The sequence below is a fragment of the Lynx rufus genome, unplaced genomic scaffold (assembly GCF_022079265.1).
Source record: "Lynx rufus isolate CCGP_SWC_20201006 ecotype Redwood Valley unplaced genomic scaffold, mLynRuf1.p SCAF_5, whole genome shotgun sequence".
In the NCBI taxonomy this organism is placed as follows: Eukaryota; Metazoa; Chordata; class Mammalia; order Carnivora; family Felidae; genus Lynx; species Lynx rufus.
In genome coordinates this window covers 48,461,307-48,480,947 of record NW_025814867.1, presented here as the reverse complement: position 1 = coordinate 48,480,947, position 19,641 = coordinate 48,461,307, and the positions used below count along the sequence as shown (strand labels likewise).

At 43.0% G+C, this 19,641-nt stretch overlaps 1 protein-coding gene across 1 annotated transcript in view; it reads right to left on the bottom strand.

Annotated features, from left to right (window-relative positions):
* Nucleotides 1-18,320, bottom strand: part of ARHGEF26 (Rho guanine nucleotide exchange factor 26) — a 130,105-nt gene extending 111,785 nt beyond the window's left edge. The window contains exons 1-4 of the mRNA XM_047099617.1: nucleotides 18,233-18,320; nucleotides 16,674-17,805; nucleotides 15,273-15,312; nucleotides 11,278-11,423 (exon numbers count right to left, since the gene is read on the bottom strand). Coding sequence (XP_046955573.1) covers nucleotides 11,278-11,423; nucleotides 15,273-15,312; nucleotides 16,674-17,753 — 1,266 coding nt within the window. The 5' untranslated portion in view covers nucleotides 17,754-17,805; nucleotides 18,233-18,320. The remainder of the gene's footprint in view (nucleotides 1-11,277; nucleotides 11,424-15,272; nucleotides 15,313-16,673; nucleotides 17,806-18,232) is intronic.
* Between the last annotated feature and the right edge of the window lie 1,321 nt (nucleotides 18,321-19,641).

Below are 19,641 nucleotides of genomic sequence, written 5' to 3'. Positions count from 1 at the left end.
AACATCATTTAGATATTTCATTTCTATTGTCTTCTGAACCAGCTTCTAAGTTCCTACAGTGCAGGTACTGGGATCTAGGCTTGCTTTGTTTGTTCCATTCACTACAATGCAGTGTTAATATCAACGGATTTTGGAATCAGACACCAGTGCTTTCCAAACTACAAGTGATTGACACAATCAAGTTCATGGATTTCTGGTCAACATCTATTTAAATGTAATAAAACAGAAAGGACAGAAAACACCATTGTGTAATGCAAGTACTGAGGGTAACTTCTAACTTTTGACACGTACACACACACACACACACACACACACACACAATTACAAGGTAAAATGTATTTCTCGTTATGCTCCACCTCTGATAGGCAGCATGTTTGCAGCATCAATTTCCACCATGTGTAAATTTACACTAGATACGTGAGTCATGTCGCTCAACAACATGTCGGTCTCACAGACCCCTACAGGAAAAGCTTTTCTACTCACAACCTCCACAAAATAAATGACCCAAGGTGGCCACATTGACCACCATAATGCATCATGGAGGCCAAAGCTGACTGGAAAATACCTAATTAGGCACCTTGAGCCAAACAACAATAAATGTTTAGGTGGCCTCTTAAGTGGGGGGAAGTGCTGAGCTAATATGATCCGATATGATCCTCTCAAGAAACTGAACTGGGTAGATATATATGGGAGCTGAAAGGATAACATGAGGTGGGGGAGGCCCATCCCAGGTGACCTCAAGTCTAAGTTACCAGAACTCTGACACTGAGTATGCAGGAACTCTTGGGAGAAAACACAGACACAGTAAAATGGGACAATAAGTTCATGACAAGAAGTGAGCCAACAGGCAGATAGTTGCTGAGTCACATGATCGGCCAAGTACCAGAGGTAAATATAGTTCCTGCTCTTCCAGAGCCCTACGTACCTGTATCCATGATAACGGGGCACCTGAGAGGCTCTGTTCTAGGTAATCACAAGACCCTAACAAAAACAGTAGGAGCCTAACCATATTTAACATCTCACAGTTTCAGTCACCTTGAAACAAAGTAGAGAAACAGCACTGCCCTCATGGTATTGTCCTAAAGACTACATAAACTGTAATGAAATGACCTAGGACAATCTCCAATGCACAGTAAGTCCTCTGCAAATATTTGGTCAATAATTTAACTGTATGTAAACAAATTAATATCCTAATTGTCCAATGGCAGGTCCCAGAGCTACAGCTCTCCTGCAGGTCAGTCACTGCACTGCCTGCTCACACTGAGACCTTGAACCCATGTGGCTAGAAGGGCTCCCTGTTGCTCAGTTGAGCAAACAACAATCACACTCCTCTGCCTACTACTACCAGAAACAGAGTTTCCTGCCACTTCAAATTGGGAACCACTCCATTTTTGTGTTATTGCAGTTGGATGGGTGGCAGTGTTTCTCTCCCACGCCAAAAGGGAAAATAATCTTCAATTTCCTTTCACTGACAACACTACTTCTGTAGAAGCTGTCCATTGGCTTTATAATCTTTTATAGCTTCAATTGAAGATATTCAGATAATGAGTGCCATAATAATGCTAAGACCTAATAAGAGTACAGACTAAAGTAGAAAATCCAGACTATCAGTACTCTGGATAAATCAAATTTTGAGAAAACACATTTTTAAGCACAAGTTCCATATCTAAAGATTCAATAGTAATTTTTATAGTGATGACTTCTTCCATCATCATGGAGACAAATCATTCTGTGGATGTGGCCTTGAGGAAACAGTCCCATCATCAGACTAAAGGAGGAGACACCAGAAGGGCACATCTTAAGATCGAGACAGTAAATGCAAGAATCCGACAGATGATTTCCACAATCCAAGGCTCAGTATTCAGAACTCCTCAAAGTACCTGAGGCTTCCCTCCTTTTACCTAATTGTACTATGTTTCTACAGAATGCTATTGTTTTTGCATACACCCTATGTACCTCTTCAAAAGAAATACCAAGTGAAAAATTAGGTTGCAAATGAATTTGATTTCATAGCATGCAAACACCTACCATGGGCTAACACAGTTCTAAACTATGAAGATGCCAATTTCCCCCAATGTATCAAAGACATGTATTAGATCCAGGATGCAGCCAAACAACCATCGGTAATTTTTTTTAATAAAAATTAAATATAAAAAAAAAATTAAATATAGCCTCCAAGTGGTCCCTAAATAGGAAACTTCCTTGTTGTTTTCACTGATGCATAACTTTCTACTGTTTTCACTTCTGGGATTAGTTTTCTGCATTTATTCATTCATTTACACATTCATTCATAAATTCATCCAGTAGTTACTGCAAGTCTTCCCTAAGTCAGGCACCGTTTCATGTGCTAGGAATAGACCAAGAAACAAAATGGACAAAAGCCTCTGCCTTCATGTACCTTTTATTCCAGCAGAGTAGATGGGCAATTAACCAAAAAAGTAAATAACACAGTATGTTAGAGAGGTAAGTGTCATAGAGAGGATAAGAAATATTAAGAAAGTGTAAGGGAGAAGGTAAGGGAGAAAGCCATCTGGCTCTCTGGAAGAAGAGTTACTAGGGGCACCTGGGTGGCTCAGTCAGTTAAGCGTCCGACTTCGGCTCAGGTAATGATCTCACAGTCCATGAGATCAAGCCCTGCGTCGGGCTCTATGCTGACAGCTCAGAGCCTGGAGCTCGTTTTGGATTCTGTGTCTCCCTCTCTCTCTCTCTGCCCCTCCCCTGTTCATGCTCTGTCTCTCTGTCTCAAAAATAAATAAACGTTAAAAAAAAATTTTTTTTTTTTTAAATTTTTTTTTCAACGTTTTTTATTCATCTTTGGGACAGAGAGAGACAGAGCATGAACGGGGGAGGGGCAGAGAGAGAGGGAGACACAGAATCAGAACCAGGCTCCAGGCTCCGAGCCATCAGCCCAGAGCCTGACGCGGGGCTCGAACTCACGGACCGTGAGATCGTGACCTGGCTGAAGTCGGACGCTTAACCGACTACGCCACCCAGGCGCCCCAATTTTTTTTTTTTTTTAAAAAAGAAGAGTTACTAGCAGCTGGGCAGACCACAAATGCAAAGGCCCTGGCGCAGAGTACACCTTGTATTCAAGGACCATCAGTGAGACTGAGCAATGAGCAAGATGGCGGAGATAAGTCCAGAAAGGTAACCAGGACAGATTATACAGCTTCAATGGCTACTGTAAGACTTGGCCTTTACTCTAAGTGGAGGTGAGAACACTTTAGGGTTCAGAACAAAAAGCATCTTGGCATATTTTAACAGGATCACAAACAAAAATATAATTATATGCTCCTACATGGAGGAGAGATGAAAAGAGGCCCCAGTAGATGCAGGAGTTGAGCTGAAAAGCAGTGGGGATAATCTACTTCTAAGCCGGACAGGGCAGAACAGCAGAGTAGCTCCATTCTGAAGGTAAAGGCAACAGGCTTTGCAACAAATTTGAAGAAGGTTATGGGAGAAACAGAAGACTGAGGAATGACACCAAGGTTTTGGATGTTGGCAAGTAGAAAGATGGAATTGCTATTTGCTGAGAAAATAAAAATAAAAATAAAAGAGAGTAATCAGAAGTGAACTTTTGGACAGGTTAACTTTGAGAAGCCAATTAGATACCAGAAATGAAGCTGGATATCCTTCTCTGAAAATTCAGCAAAAGGTCCAGTCTAGAAATAGACACTAGATGTCATCAGAGCATGTGATGTATTTAAATCCACAAGATCAGATGAGATCACCAAATGAGTGCACATAAGAGGCCCAAAGATGGAGCCTCGGGAGCCTCCAACATTTAGAGATGGGAAGAGTGAGGAAGAGCCCACGAAGCAGAGCAAGAAGCTCCAGGTGCACCAATTTTAACTCCTCTTACCCACCATCACCCCAGAGGGTCCACATACAGGATGATTTTCTGCCTGAGATTCCTCAATCCTGTGCCTGTCCCCCACCACCAACTTCACCCAGACACCTATGTGGACACACCATTGATGGCAGGCTCCTGTCCCTTCCTCTCCCACCACCTATCAGTTGACAGCACCTTGCCCAGACAAGTGCCCTCCCCCATAGGATCTCAGAGCACCACAAACTCGTCCTTCATGGCATTAATACAGTTGTAATTCTGTCATTTATTTGTGAGATCATTTGATATTTGTCTCACCATGAAAAGTGTAAGGACATGAAAGCAAGGCGGAATCTGTTTTGCTCTATCTCCGAGGTCTAGCACGGAGCCTAGAATACAGCAGGCTCTCCATAAAGACTAGATGAATGAAGGAATCATTCATCAATCTCTCTCATTGGTTTTCTGCTCAATGAAATAATAAGACCTTCTTTGTATTGGGTCCCAAATCTAGGTTTCTGTTTGAAATGCCTTTCTGTAGTTATGCTGACCAAAATTTAATATCCCTGTGCTCATCAACTCCCACTTTCTTGGAGCACCTGTCTCTTGTGTTCTGCCTCCCTAGGGGAATGGTGCATACACGCCCACAATTCACATCCCATTGTTCTCTCAGGAGAATCAAGAACATAAACACTGGCATATCTACCACTCAATTGCCCTTTCATTAATCAGCTTCAGCTGGAGCAGTTTATATATCTATATATATTCTTCAGAAAGAGTTATACAGCTCAAGTTCCAACTCTGCTATAATTCAGAAAAAGGAAAACTTCTAAAGGTGATATGAACAACATGGAAACTACTCGATATATAGAGAGCTCAAGTAAGGTGTTTCCAGTATTTAGAGATTAAACAAGAAAAAAAATCCTCAAACTGAAATTTAAAAAAAAGAAAAGAAACAAAATTATAAAAAAATATTTACAGGGGCGCCTGGGTGGCTCAGTCGGTTGGGCATCCGACTTGAGCTCAGGTCATGATCTCACAGTCTGTGAGTTCAAGCCCTGCGTCAGGCTCTGAACTGACAGCTCAGAGCCTGGAGCCTGCTTCAGATTCTGTCTCCCTCTCTCTCTGCCACTCCCCAGCTCGCACTCTGTCTCTCTCTCTCAAAAATAAAATAAAATAAATTTTAAAAAATATTTACATGTATATTTGTGTGTGCATTTTTCTAAAGACCCATGCCTCAAAGTTTTTATTATATTTTCAATGCACGTATAACTACCCAAAAGGAAAGATGGCAAAACAGATATCCATCCTATACAATAACACAGCAGCTAGAAAGAACAGTGAAGATCATCATGTATAGACATGAAATGATTGATATGATACATCACTCAGAAAAAAAGCAAAATTGTGAACACTGTACAGTATATATTTAAGTAAACACATGTGATCTTTATATTTCCCTTAAATGTGTATGTGTGGATTTTGAGAAGAATGTTACCAAATTAAGAACAGAACTGCCTAGGGGCGCCTGGGTGGCTGTCATTTAAGCATCAGACCTCAGCTCAAGTCATGATCTCACAGCTCGTGGGTTCCGGCCCCGCATCGGGCTCTGTGCTGACAGCTCAACGCCTGGAGCCTGCTTCAGATTCTGGGTCTCCCTCTCTGTCCCTCCCCAGCTTGCGCTCTTTCTCTCTCTCAAAAATAAATAAACATTTTTAAAAAAAATTTTTTTTAAAGAATAGCGCTACCAATAGAGAAGGGGAAAGAGATTGGGATTGCAGATATGACAACAGAGATTTTAGTCTTACCTGAAGACTAAAGAATTGTTTGAATTCTTTTTTTACATGGAGAATGTATTATGTGTTGCTTACATAAGTCAAAATTAATTTTTAAAAATGTTAAGAGGACCCCATAATCTAACTGTACTAACATGGCAGGAGCATATAGAGCCTAGTCCCTGGCTCAGCTAAGCAGGCCCCCAGCTCCAGGCTCCTCAGCTAGAACAGGATCTCTGGTTGGGTCTCAGGTCCAGGCACATGGACCTCTATTTCTGTATAAAGATACAAATATTCTGTATTTCTGTATAAAGATACAAACATTTCAGGAGACCTACTGCCAACTTAAAAGCATGGACAAGTAGATATCTAGAGCCCAGACTGTTTCCACTATGAGCACTAAAAGCAAGCCAGACATGAAAAATGAGCATGTTTTTTTCTATCTTTTAAAAAACAAAAGATAGGTATGGTAAAAGGCACAAATCCCCATCTTAGGTAAAAAATAATTTTATGAGACTGCTATGTTGCAAAAGGTAAATAGAAAATTATATGACTGAAGATTATTTTATGCAAGTCACTGAACTGAAAATTAATTCAGACACGTGTGAAAATGTAAGGAAAAAGAATGCAATTTTCTATGACCTCTCCATGCATTAAGCATTTCTGTAAACAGGATGATATTCAGGTTTATCACATCTGTGGAGCTCTGGTTTTTAGTAGAAAACAGTATGTCTCTCACCATGAACACAATATAAATTCTAAAAGAATAAGTCCCATCAGATAAAACTGCTAAGTCTCCAAAGTATCTGTTATATATTCAACTGAATGAAATTACACCTATGTCAAAGTCACCATTTTTCAAATCGTCCTTTCTCATTTGGCAGTTCGCAAAAGCCGTCCAGCGGCAAACTCTGTGCATCTTAAGAGCAGAGCCAGGGCTCAGAGACTGAAGTCCTGACATCAGATCTCCCATTACGCCGTTGGCCACACTACGCACAGCTGAACACTCTGATGAAAACAGAAAAATCAGTTCCTCGCTAGAGTTTAGCATTTCTGAACAACCTAAAGAGATACTCAAAATGATTCAAGATTACTGATAAAGCCCCATGTCAGCAAGTGCAAATGAAGAGTGCAGAAGAGGATGACTATATTAGGTGTTGAATTCCAGCAGAAAGTCTGCCTGCGTGCTTGTTTTTGCCTGCGGAGTCTGAACGCCCTTTTCAAAGGTACCTGGCATGTCAAGGTGATGGAAATTACACAAACACACCCCATGGCAAATAAATGGGGTCAGGGCATGGCTGGCGAGGGTGGCTTTGGTGCTGTCGCTGATCTTGACAAAGCAAACACTGGTTTCACAACCATCATTTTTTAGTACATGCACAGTGTGTGATCTCAGGGAAGGGAGGGGTGGTTGTGATAAAAAACAAAAAGACTCCAGTCAACATCTATCTTTTGCTTTTGGTAATATTGTAAATGCTTCCAGGATCCCAGTAAAGGATGAACTTTAGGGAAATCCTGAAGCTCACATTGCGTCCAGTACTCAGCTGGCTACACACCCAGCACTAACTGTAACAAGCACTCAGTGTTCCATCCCAGACTAATAATATCATCAGTATTTCTCTTCAGACCTCAAGCTTTTCCTAGGGATCCAAGAACTGTTGGCTTAGTCCTTATGCTGCCATTTTAGGTGAGTCACAAGCAACATACCTGTGTGGGGCAGGTTCCTGGTCTCTGGGCACAGATGCCTAGAGGTTAGAAATGACTTCCCTGGCTCAAAACCTCAAACCCTTTGCACTTCAAAACTGGGAACCATAATAATTGAAAATTATATCTCATATATTAGTGTTCTCGAAGGCCTGAAGAGCAGCACAGAGTTATATTCCCTGGAATGCAGACATTCTATCTCTACCTACTTTTACCTACTCAGAGAGATCTGCCCACTTTGACAATCAAGTGAATGAAGAGCAAGCCTGTGACCGTCTTATGAAATTAAGGAGCCCAGGTTGTATTCCTGACCACAGGACAACGGCCACCTCTACATGGAGAACCTGCTGGCACAGCCACCAATGCTGAGTTCATCACCATCAATTCACCTTAACCCGACTGGAGAAGTCCGTGGCAGCTAGACTCTCCATCCCATTGAGGCCCAACTAAATGTCTCTTACACAGTTCTAATTCTCCCTCATTGCTAGATAATCACAACCCTACAGTTAAACCTGTCCCCAGCAATGTAAACGGGGACACTTGTCACCTGTGTGATTGTCCAATAGAACCAAAGGAGACACATAAGCAAGCACACTAAGACACTACACTATGGACTGAAGGCTTAAAGAGCTGTGTAACAATCATAAATTACTGCAAACTGCTGCACTTCTGAAGAGCCTTTTGCATACTGAATGCTTCTCACGGCCAACTGGTAAGAAAGGTTTCATCATCCCAGGAGGCAGGCAGGTGTTTGCAACAAAGAGATTTTTTAGAAAATAGAACAACCAACAACAGCCAATGCACATGTGTGCTCACACACACCCCTCCCAAGTAGAAAGTCAATAGATGCCAAACTGAGACTTAACCTTTTGCCAGAAAACCCCTTGTCCTACTCTCTAGAATCAAGGCCTTACTCAAAGAAGAGTTTTGTGTTAAAGTGATATATGCAAGGGGCACCTGGGTGGCTCAGTCAGTTATGCATCTGACTTTGGCTCAGGTCATGATCTCATGGTCCATGAGTTGGAGCCCTGCATCGGGCTCTGTGCCGACAGTTCAGAGCTCGGAGCCTGCTTTGGATTCTGTGTCTCCTTTCTCTCTACACCTCCCTTGCTCTCTCTCTCGCTCAAAAATAATAAACATTAAAAAAAAATTTTGTAAATAAAGTGATACCTGCAAGATTAGATGCAGGTTACCCTACTAATTTGGCACATTAAAGGGAAGCATGGAAAGAGCAGATGTTTTCTGAAACCCACCGTAAACACTGTAGCCCCGCTACAAGGAAGGATTAGGGCAGGAGGTCAAATGGAGAAATGGAGGTGCTGATCCCTTATGGAAACATCCTGACATTGGTCATAACTCACAAAGCTTCCTCTCTTTAGGCTCCTAACCGCAACTTGGACATACCAACTGCTAGGCTTTTTAAAATAGTAATGACCACTTTCTGCCGCTGAAACATCTACTTTCCTAAAAGCCAGAGCTGCTTGCTTGCATCTCTTTAGTGGACAGAAAACCCACGTGGGAAGGACAGAAGAGAACTTCAGGGCAGTACTTATTCTGGGAAGGCAGAAAGGAGCAAAGTGCTGGAGATGAGGGTGGTTAACTGGATCTGCCTTAAGAAATGGAGATCTGGATGTTAAAATGGTAACATTTGTTCAATGTGGGTGGCAGGTACCCAGAAATCTATTACACATACTCATTTTTAAGTTTTTCCGCATGTTTCAAGTACTTTACAGTAGAAAACTAAAGTAAAATGTTTTAAATGTGAAAAGGAGACACAAAAAGAGTAAAGGAAATGCAATCTGGTGCCTAAGAATGGGAAGAGGCGAAGTCCAATGCTGCTTTGATTAAATGTGATTGCCAAGCAACACAATAAATATACACAAGCCTCCTGGAAACACCGAAATCCAAGATAACACACACCAAAGTTAGAAGCCACTTTATAGCTTTACATTTTATCACCAGAGAGTCTTTTGATAGCAGTCTTGTTAACAAAAGGCACATCGATTTATCTTTGGCCAAATGAAATGCAGGCCCATATTTGAAGCTGTACGGAGTAGGTCCTGGAGTATTATTTTAATATGCTTTTGTTAATCTAGATGAAAGCCAAATTTCAGGGGGCGGAAGTACAGCAGCTTGCTCTTCAGCACTAAAGCTAGGTTGGATCAGAGTGTGAGTGACACGGAAACACACATTTCTGTTTAGCGTGCAGAGAAGAACAGCAAGATTTAGGCCCGTGCTAACAAATGCAGCTGCCGCCACCACAGAAGAAGAACTCAAAAAATCCACAGCTTTCTTTTTGAGGATCCTCGACCAAATGGCCCACACCAACAGTGGAATGACAGCCATTTAGAGTTAGCATGGCCTCTAAGGGCCTGTCACCAGTTTCTCCACATATGTGCTCAGGGATTTACTATCACGAGATCATTAGATTAGGGTGTAAGGCTGCCAACATGCTGGTTCTGTGGATGGGTGTGACCACCTGACCACATGCGAAAATCACAGAAACATCACAAAAGTTCCAAAGTCGTTAGCACAGGAGACAAGACTGGCCCATAAATCCTTTGTTGGCCTCACACATCATTTTTCTAAAATTTCTAAAATTGAATTAGGATAATACTCATAAAAAAAAAAAATCCAGATTTCGGCTTTCTCTTTTCTAAACGTCAGAAGGTCTGGCAACACAGGGCTGGCGTGACCTAAGTGGCCGCTGCTCAGGTTCCATCAGGCCTGTTCACCACAGTCCCCACCAGGCCTCATCCTCCACACTCACCAGCATCAGTTGTAACACCACCTGCCCTTTTAATCTGAGGGAATTTTAATTTAATTTTAATTCAGGACATTTTAATCTGTGGAATAATACTAAGGGAGCCACAGCTTGGAGGCACTGGAAATGAATAAATTCTCCTTAGAACAGAATTAGGGGCTGGGAGGGAGACAGGGGGAAAGGGCTAGTTTTCTAGAATTCTGAATTCCAACAGACAGTAGAAGAGAGGAGGAAGAACCTGACCAGAAGTCATCCTCGTCATCACCATACATCCATTCCCATATCCCTGTTTATGAGCTCCAACATATACAACTCCTTTTCTTATACTGGTGCAATCCCTAAATATACGATATTCTTGACGCTGAACAATGCTCATTTCAGCTTAAGAGGGAATCGCTTCTGCTCCCACATTGCCTAAGGGACTCACAGAGGTGTACTGGCTTGTTTTTTGATGCAATGCTCCCACCACCCAAGCCAGCCATGGGAATTCCTTTCTACTTGGTAATGCATCAGATGCCCACAGATGCTGTGCCCAAACTCCTATCAAGTAAACTAAGCTGCACACTGTGACATTTGTTAAACCAGGAGGAAGAGAAATTATGGCTATAAACAAAAGATGTTTGATGCAGAGAGGAGAAATTACTCATCGACACAAAATAAGTATCAGACCGGCTCACACAAAAGATGCACAGAGGGATATGGAACAGAATGCCATTCATTAATCAACTGCAAGAACATATAATTGTGTCTATATCAAATGAAATGTCCAAGGAAAAACTGTCATAAACTCCCTATTGTGCATAGATACACATACACGTAACTGTATATATAGCCACAATTATGATAAAGTTCAGGATAGATTAAGTTACCTCTACACATATACTACATAAAAAATAAATAAAAATTTAAAAAATTAAAAAAACAAGAAAAGATACTGAGCAGGAAAAGCTTCCAGAGCATAGTATATTAGTGTCAAGTCACCTTATTTTATCAAAACCTGATTTTCCCAATCAGAAGTGTTAAAGTCCATGTTCTCACCAGTGCCTGAAGATTTTCAAGACCCATTTCACAATCTAAAAAGAAGAGGAGTCTTTCTCTTCTGGGTTACAAGATCATTGGCAGAAAAAGTTAAAACCACATCCAGACCTAATTTCCACAGCTTGGTTTTTTCATGCCCACAGATCGGAAAGAAAAAGGTAAACACTCACCGCAGAAAGCTGGCTCCATGTGGATCTCAGTGGCTTGTGGTGAATCACAATTTTTTCATCTGACTTCTGTTCTTTGGGCTCCGACTCTTCATCAGAGTCAATGTCAAGAGCCTTTTCTTTGTAGTTCTGATACAGGACAGCATTTTCTGTTAAGAAATACAAACCCTACAGGTCACTAATTGCCCCCGTCTTTATGCTAGTTTTTCTAAACCAACATCCATATTTATACAAGGTTTGGGCTCCAGTTTAATGAACAACAAGGAAACAAATGGATTTCATCACTGAAGAAAAGTGATCACCAAAAAGTGATTTTCTCACTCACACAGCTCTGTCCCCAATTCACCTACAGGGGAATGGGAGGGATCCATACATGAAATACCAATGGAAGCAAAGTTTCCATGTTTCTGTCTACCACCTACAGAGGATAGCCATGCCTATTAAATCACTGTTTTTCTTTAGGTTAGACTGAACTCATACCCTACCTTTCCTTCAAAGCCCATCACCATTCATTTACCTATTTAACCAACATTTATTGTATATCTACAATGTGCCAAGGGCTGAGAGTAAATGGAAAATAAAAGAAACTTCTTGTGCCCTCATAAGCTAAAAATAGGAAGAGAAAAATATTCCAAGTCACTCACTCATTTATTCATTCAACTGATATTTATAAAATGCCTCCTGGATGCCAACAACTGCTAGGGATACAATGAACAAAAAAAGATAAAAATCTCAATCTTCATAGAGCGGACATCGGAGTGAGCAAAGAGTGATAATAAATAAACAAGTAATTTTTATGGTACGTCAGATGCTGATAAGTGTCATGGAGAAAAGCAAAACCTGGAAAGGAGGGGAACGTTACAACGAGGGTATGTAGATTTTAAATAGGGTGGTTTAGGAAGGCCTCACCAAAGTGATATTTAATCTAAAAAAGGTGAGAAAGCAATACATCTTACAGCTGGCAAAAGAACATCCCATCAGAGGGGAGAGCAAGTACAAAGGTCCTGGGACAGGAGTCTGTTTGGTAGGTCTCTATGTGTGAGGACCAGCAAGGAGGCCTATATGGGTGAAACAGGGTGAGGGAAGGGAGGAAGCTTAAGAGATGGGGGCTGGAGATGAAGAGAGGGCAGATCATGTAGGCTCTTGCCTCAATGCCATGGAAAGGACTCTTTCTGGTTTTCAGTCTGAGAAGGCAAGTCACTGTAGGGTTGAAGACAAAATAATCTTGCACATATACGTACCTATAAACTGAATGATTTGTATATGGGAGCTTGAAGAACAGATTCTCAGCAGGGTGTGACCTCTTGTGGGTGGGGTGGGGGGTGGGGGTGGGCGGTGGTCAAACAGGTGTTACTGAGAAAAATCTAAGATCTGAAAGCTGAGAAGCTTCAGAGCTAAAGGAAAAAGTATATGCAAAAGCCCTGAGGCAAAAAGAAACATAATACCTTAGAAGAACAAAGGAAAAGTCAATGTGTAGAGTATGGGTGTCTAGTGGACAAAGGGTGCAAGATGGGTTTAGGGAGGTGAGCCAGATAGTCTAAATCAAGCAGAGATTTGCAGGCGATGTTAAAGAACTGGATTTTATCCCAAGTACAAAACAACTGAATTTCTTCCACACTGCGAAGATTGTATTTTATCCTGATTACAAAGGGAATCCATGGAAAGGAAAAGATTTGATTATATTGTTGGAGCAAAATACTAGCTGCGTAGAGAACTAATTAGGATGCTATGCAAGAATGGAGATGGGCTATTGAGGATGGCCTGGAGATGGGGGTCAGAGAAAGGGAGGTGGTAAGGATGTTTCCTACATCTGCAGGTCCCAACAGCTGCACAGCAGGAGATGGGAATGCCTGAGGAGATGTAGCTTTAGAGGGAAAGATCATGAATTTGATTTGGGACCTACTGACTTTGAAATGCCTTTCCCACCTACCGAAGAAAACAGACATCTGCCTCTTCATCAACTACTGCATGTTCTATATGCACCATGACTAAAGTAATACTGGAGTCGATGCAAGATTTTACTGTTCTCTGATGGTTTTACATATGTAAAACAGATTATGAGGGTAAAGACTGCGTTACCACACCTCTGTAGTGTTCTCTAAAGTACCAGTGGTTGGCACAAAACACGCGTACATTGTTGATAAGATTACTCACTCATTCTCACAACAACAAAGGCAATAGTATTATTGGCCTCATTTCATCCATGAGGACACTGAGTCTTGGTGAGGTTAAGATGCTTGCTCAATGTCACACAACTGATGAACAGAAACTGTACGATGACAACCCAGGTCCCTGGTTGGCAGGTTCTCACCACTCTACTGCACCTCATCCTAAGCTACATTCTTCTTAGTCATTAACTCTAAGAATCCTGTATTCCTCACGTCTGTGAAAATTTCCAGGCCATCATATTGAGAAGAGACCAAAGAGTGCACAGAAACAGCTCCTTATAAAAGGAAACAACATACAACTACGTATAAAAAATGAAAGTAAAGGGGCGCCTGGGTGGCTCAGTCGGTTAAGCGTCCGACTTCAGCTCAGGTCACGATCTCGCGGTCCCCGAGTTTGAGCCCCGCGTCCGGCTCTGGGCTAATGGCTCAGAGCCTGGAGCCTGCTTCCGATTCTGTGTCTCCCTCTCTCTCTGCCCCTCCCCCGTTCATGCTGTGTCTCTCTCTGTCTCAAAAATAAACGTTAAAAAAAATTTTTTTAAATAAATAAATAAATAAATAAATAAATAAAAGTAAAAATAAAAATAAAAAGTCTGTCCTCGGACTTTAAAAAAAAAAAAAAGTTCAACATTTTTAACCCTTTGAGACAAAGGTCCCAGAATCAATGTCAACTTCTAGAAGATGCAAACCATCTCTCTAAATGCCTATTAGGTAGATACTCTGTTTACTTCATGGTCATAAAGTGATTCAAGAGTAAGCAAAATGGACTCAGGACCAGTTATCTGCCCTCATACTGGCTATGTGATGGTGGGCAAGACACTAAACCTCTCCAAGCTCCCAGTTTCTTCAATTATAAAATCAAAGAAATGAATTTGCCCAAACCAGCTAAAATATCATATATTTTATATATTCGTTGCACCTCAGATTGGTGCAACGAATACATTTTTATGAACTGGTCATGTTTAAATGCTCCAGAGGAACGGATTTTTATAAGAATTACATAGGGAAATATTTTGTAATCACCTAAGATTACGTATTTTATATCTCTGGGTGATTTTACGGTAGATTTACTTATAGAGAGGCATACCCTTCTTCATTACTCTTGAAAGATTAGAAAATCTTAACATTTCAAAGCATGACAGAAAGTAACTACCTTCACCTCCACCATGTTCCTCCCACCCCAGGAAGGCTGCAGGTGGGGCTGTTTGCTTTGTGCTCTTCCAGTTACTTGACACTTGACCCGTCTGTATATACAAAGTCCTCTAATCTGATTAGGGTTTGAACACCTGGCTGAGCAGCTTTTGTTTTTGTGATCCTTCACAAAAATACTATACGGGTTACAAATTCTTAGGAATAGGTTTGTATCAGCCGGGACAGTTAGAGTTCCCCCAAGTTGAAACTTGATAAGCAAATAGGAAGTCAGTAATGATACTGAAATTTGGAAATACGGAGAAAAGAATATTAAGTCAAAGGAACTATGACTTAAGATTTAAGTGCCAAACTCAGGATTTTTAACTCAAAATCTAGAGCCGGCTCTTACTCTTTGTCCATTTTTTGAGGGAGGCGGGGATGGAGCCAGGGTAGATAAGAATTAAAAATCCAGGATGTTGGCTGACAAAGTTATCAGCTTACAAAGAATGCCGTTAATTCCATTTGCTGCTGGTATTACTGGATGAAAATTTAGCTTAGTGCAGAGATTCATACTGTATAATTTGGGAAGAAGTTGGACATTTTTCTCATGTTAAGTGTTTTTGTTACTGCGGTTGGATTTCAACTTATAATTGATATTCCACATTGAAACAGCAATAAAAGTCTGGAAAATCAAATGCTTACCTTCCCCATCAAATGTTCCTTGTCCTTTCAGCATTTTTTTCTAAGAAACAAGAAAAGCAAAAAAGGAAAAAGCAAAGCAAACTATGTATGAATGAGCCAAACAGAAAATACAGCTATTTTAAGAAAATTACTTCTTTTGTTGTTACATTCATTAGATTTCCAAAAGCATACAGCAGACGATCCCTTGAGTAGTTCACTCATCTGACTACTACAATTCACTAAACTGGTAAAATAAAATGTACAACATCCCACAGACCCCAGCAAAACAGCCTGAGAATCCTCAAAAGACCAGCAAGCAGCTCATTTCACTACTGGTGATTCACCATCACTGTTAAACTGAGCTGTGCTATACTTGCAGAGTTGGGGGGTGGGGGATAAAAAACACCTAAAATGTTATGTAATTTAAGGCCATGAGGTCGAAAATTAAATAGCCTTACTTGTCTATGACATATTGACATTTGTATAAACTGGTTCCACTTCTCTGATTAACCAAGGTAAGTTGAGGCTGCCAAAATGAATTTCTGCTGAGATCTGTCTTGTTTCTGGAGAAAGCAGCACATACACACTCCAAAATGTCCTTCTTTAGTTTTCCCTATCTCTTTATGTCATATTTGGCAGTATTTTAACCTATGAAATTTCTAGGCCTCGATCAGGGAACAGAGTTCACTTGAATCTGAAGTTCTGAGCTACCAACTTGTTAAATGCTCTCAAAAATAAATGCACACAACATGGGAATAAAATACAACCACTGACAGTGGCGACAGAGACAAGCAACAACAAAGATGACAAACATTTGTAACTTTTGTGATTCTGGCAATTAATTTTAAAACTCACATTTTACCTGGATGGCATTTACTATGTTATCACTACTCCAAAAAAAATTCAGTAAGTAATTAGCATGAATTACTTTCAATAATTAAAATAATCAATATGCTCAAAAGAAATGGGTAGTTTCCTGTCTCAGGTGTGATGAATCAGCAACCCCTGACACCTCTAAACAAGCCCCAGACATTTTGACCATTCAGTCAAGAGTACCACACCCGCTCTCCACCTCCTGTTCAGCTACCTGTATTAAAAGTGTTCAGGACTCACTCAGCCAGTACCTAATTTGCTGTATTTCTTTTTCACATTTGTCCCCCACATTCTGCCACTCTGCCTGAGTTTAGAAAGTTAAAACAGTGGTAAGAGTTTTACTTCCTCCCACCAAGCTGCATTAACCTGGCTGTGACTGCCTGCAACAGCATGGCCAAGAGATAGATGTGCACAGGTCTGATCAACAAGAGAATTAAAAGAGAACAATAACTTCTGGTTTCCTCTGTGCCCCTCCCCCCACCCCCAACACCTTCGCTTTTGGCTTGGTGAATGCCTGGCTTAATGAGTGACACTCCTGCTCACCCTTACCTTTATCCTTCCCAGACTGGAAAACTTCTCCTTGTCTTCCATCACTGCTTTCAGAACAGGCTGGGACATTCTGTTCTTCTTCTTTGAAGTGGTAGGACTGTCAAAATCAAAGCCACTGACCACCGCCCGACGATAGGACGTGGACCGCAAGCCTCTCCGCAGAGACCCTGGGCTGTCCACGTCGTTCTCCGCCTCACCCTCATCGTCTGCGGGGCCCAGAGGTGCTCCGAGGCCCTCCACCATGCTACGCACCTTGAGGAGTCTCCTGTGGGGCTCCACATTCTGACTGTTGGATTTACTTATTTTAATTTCCGAGGCCAGGTTCTTTGGAATGATTTGCTGCTTCCCCACTTTGAGGGCAGCAGGGCTGTTTGTGCTCAAAACCACTGAAGGATTCTCTGGGAGCTCATTCTCCTGTGAGGGCAGCCTTTGGAGGGGGAGTTTTTGTTCCAAAGACCTTTTCTGGGGCGCAGGAGAGAGTTTCGAGGGTCCCGGCTCAGGGTCCTTAGTCGTCTGGCCGGATTGCGACCCAGAGCCTGGGGAGTCGATATTAGGGATTAGCCCATTTGCAGCAGGCAAAAGCAGTGGGCTGGTGGTCAATCCGGTCAGGTCTCCCTCCCGGCTACAGCAAGCGGGCGAGTTAGGAGTCCGCTGGGGGCGCAGCGGGTGCGGCATGGGCGAGGTCACTGTGCCATTCGCTGGGGATTTCGGGGAGCCCCCTAAAAACGCTTTGGGAGCCTGGGGAGACTTGGGACGTCGGAGCCGAGGAGAAACAGCTCTGTATTCCGGGGAGACTGTCCTCCCATTGGTCACCACCCTACGATGAGTACAAAGCAGCAGGGGGTTCCCCTGGACGGTCCTGCCCTCAGAAGCGGTGGGTACCTGGGTAGGAGTCTGCACCGCGGGGAGCGTCCCTCGGTCCTCCACTGGGAAATCCGTGATCAGCAATCCGCTGGGGCTCTGGTAGGACTGGGGCCTCGGCTTGCTCCGGCCCAGCAACTGAGGCTGAGGAGTTGACCGCCTCCGCCATAAAGGGGTTAAGCTGTTGCTAGAAAAATCCACATCACTCTCGCTGTCCATAGCGGAGACTCGGAGGTCAGCCCGAGAGGGAACAGCACCCAGTTAGTCTTGCCTAAAGAGGAAAGAAGTCATGGAACTTTGCCTCCGGACAACCAGACACGCCTTGCAAACACGCGCTCTCGGAGTCTGGCAGTCACCCGACTGCTGTGCGCGATACAACTGCGTGTCAATTAATTACCCACCCTTTCTCGGGCAAAATCTGCGCCCACCTCGCTGCGTGTTCCGGAACAGAAATCTGGGCTGTACCCAGGCGGAATAATCCAATTACCTCCGCGTCTCTCCAGCGTCCAAAGACCACCCGCACGGAAAAAGCCCGCCACCAATACGCAGGGTGCAAGCTGATGCACAGGAAACTTTGCTACGAGTTCAGCTTTCTTGGGAAACTCGCCGCGCGACGCTTCCCTCCGCCGCCATCCAGCCGCCCAGCCCCGTCGTTGGTCCCCTCTCGCTCAAGCCGCCTGGCTCCTGGGCAGATTTACCTTCGGGACTTTACAAAACCCAGGGCCAACGAGCGCCCACTGCCCCTTGGGTGGCCCGGGTTTCAGATCGAATCACAGCAGCGGGAGATCTGGAGACCACAGCAGCCGACTGGGGCCATTGGCTCCGCCCCCAAGCTTGGTCCCGCCCTCAGCCTTGGCCCCGCCCCAGTTTTAGCCACTCTTAGACCCGCCTCTGTCTCAGCCTGAGCAAATCCTGCTTTCCCGCCCTGGCGTATCTTCGATCCCCTCCGGTCTCTGTTTAAAACACTTGAGCACACGTGGGCTGGGTGCCGAACTCAAGGGTTCCGGACCGGGAGCTGTGGGCGCGCTAGGCTGTTGCCAGGAGCACAGCGTGAGAAAGAGCGTGGGAGCCATGCGGAGTTGCAATTTAGAAAGCCCTGGGGCAGGGTTTGGGGGAGGGGGTGGTTTAGGGGTCTGGTCCTACGCAGAGAAGAGTTTTGCGAAATGCGTGAGTTGGGCTGCGCGGCTCTAAACGCTGAGAGCCAGTGCCCTCTCAGCATTCGGGTGGTCTTAAAACACAAATCTGATGGCCTCGCTCCCCTGCTTAAAATATAATATACATTGATAGATATGCTTGCTTGTGCTTAGAGTATTTCCGGAAGGATGTGTACCGGCAGCTCGGGGGAGGGGAACTGGGTGGCTAGGAAGCTGGAGGGAGGAGGAGTTTTCATTCAATAATATTGGCCCTTTAATGCTTTGAATCGTGAATTTTACCAAAATTTATTTACCAAAAATAAATGCAATTTAAATTACAAAAAAAATTGGTTTCCAAGCATACATAGAATAAAATTCAAAATTCTCCATGACTTACCAGGCCCTGCACGACCTGCCTACCTCTGTGGCACTTTTTTCTCTCAACACTTTGCTTCACTATTCTTAGGCCACACCCACTTCAAGTTTAACCGCCTCAGAACCTGCCCTTTTGTTTTTCCTTGACCTTCTGACCCGTTCCTCCGTCAGAGAGGACTTCCCTGACCCCTCCTGAATCAGATCTTGGCCCTGCTTATTTTCCCAGCCACCTGTTCTCTTCCTTTTCTACGGTTCATGACAATGTGCATATATACATTTATTTTTGTATTTATGTTATTATGTTTTGTCTTCTTTAGACTGTAAGCTTCAAGAGGGCAGGAGCCACGTGGCCATCCCTCCAAAATGCTCCCTTGCCAAATAGAAAGTTGGTTGTAACCTGGCCAAGCTCCTGCTATGTCCGAAGAATAAGGCAGACTGGAGAGGAAAAATGACCATAAGATCTATATAATCAAGTCTATCAGCAAGACATATGGGCTGCTCTCCAAGTTCTCCCAGCATTCATGCATCCAGCTGGGATATAGTGAGTATCCACTGTGTGTGTTAAGTTAGTCATTTTTGCCCTAGATACATTGAATGTG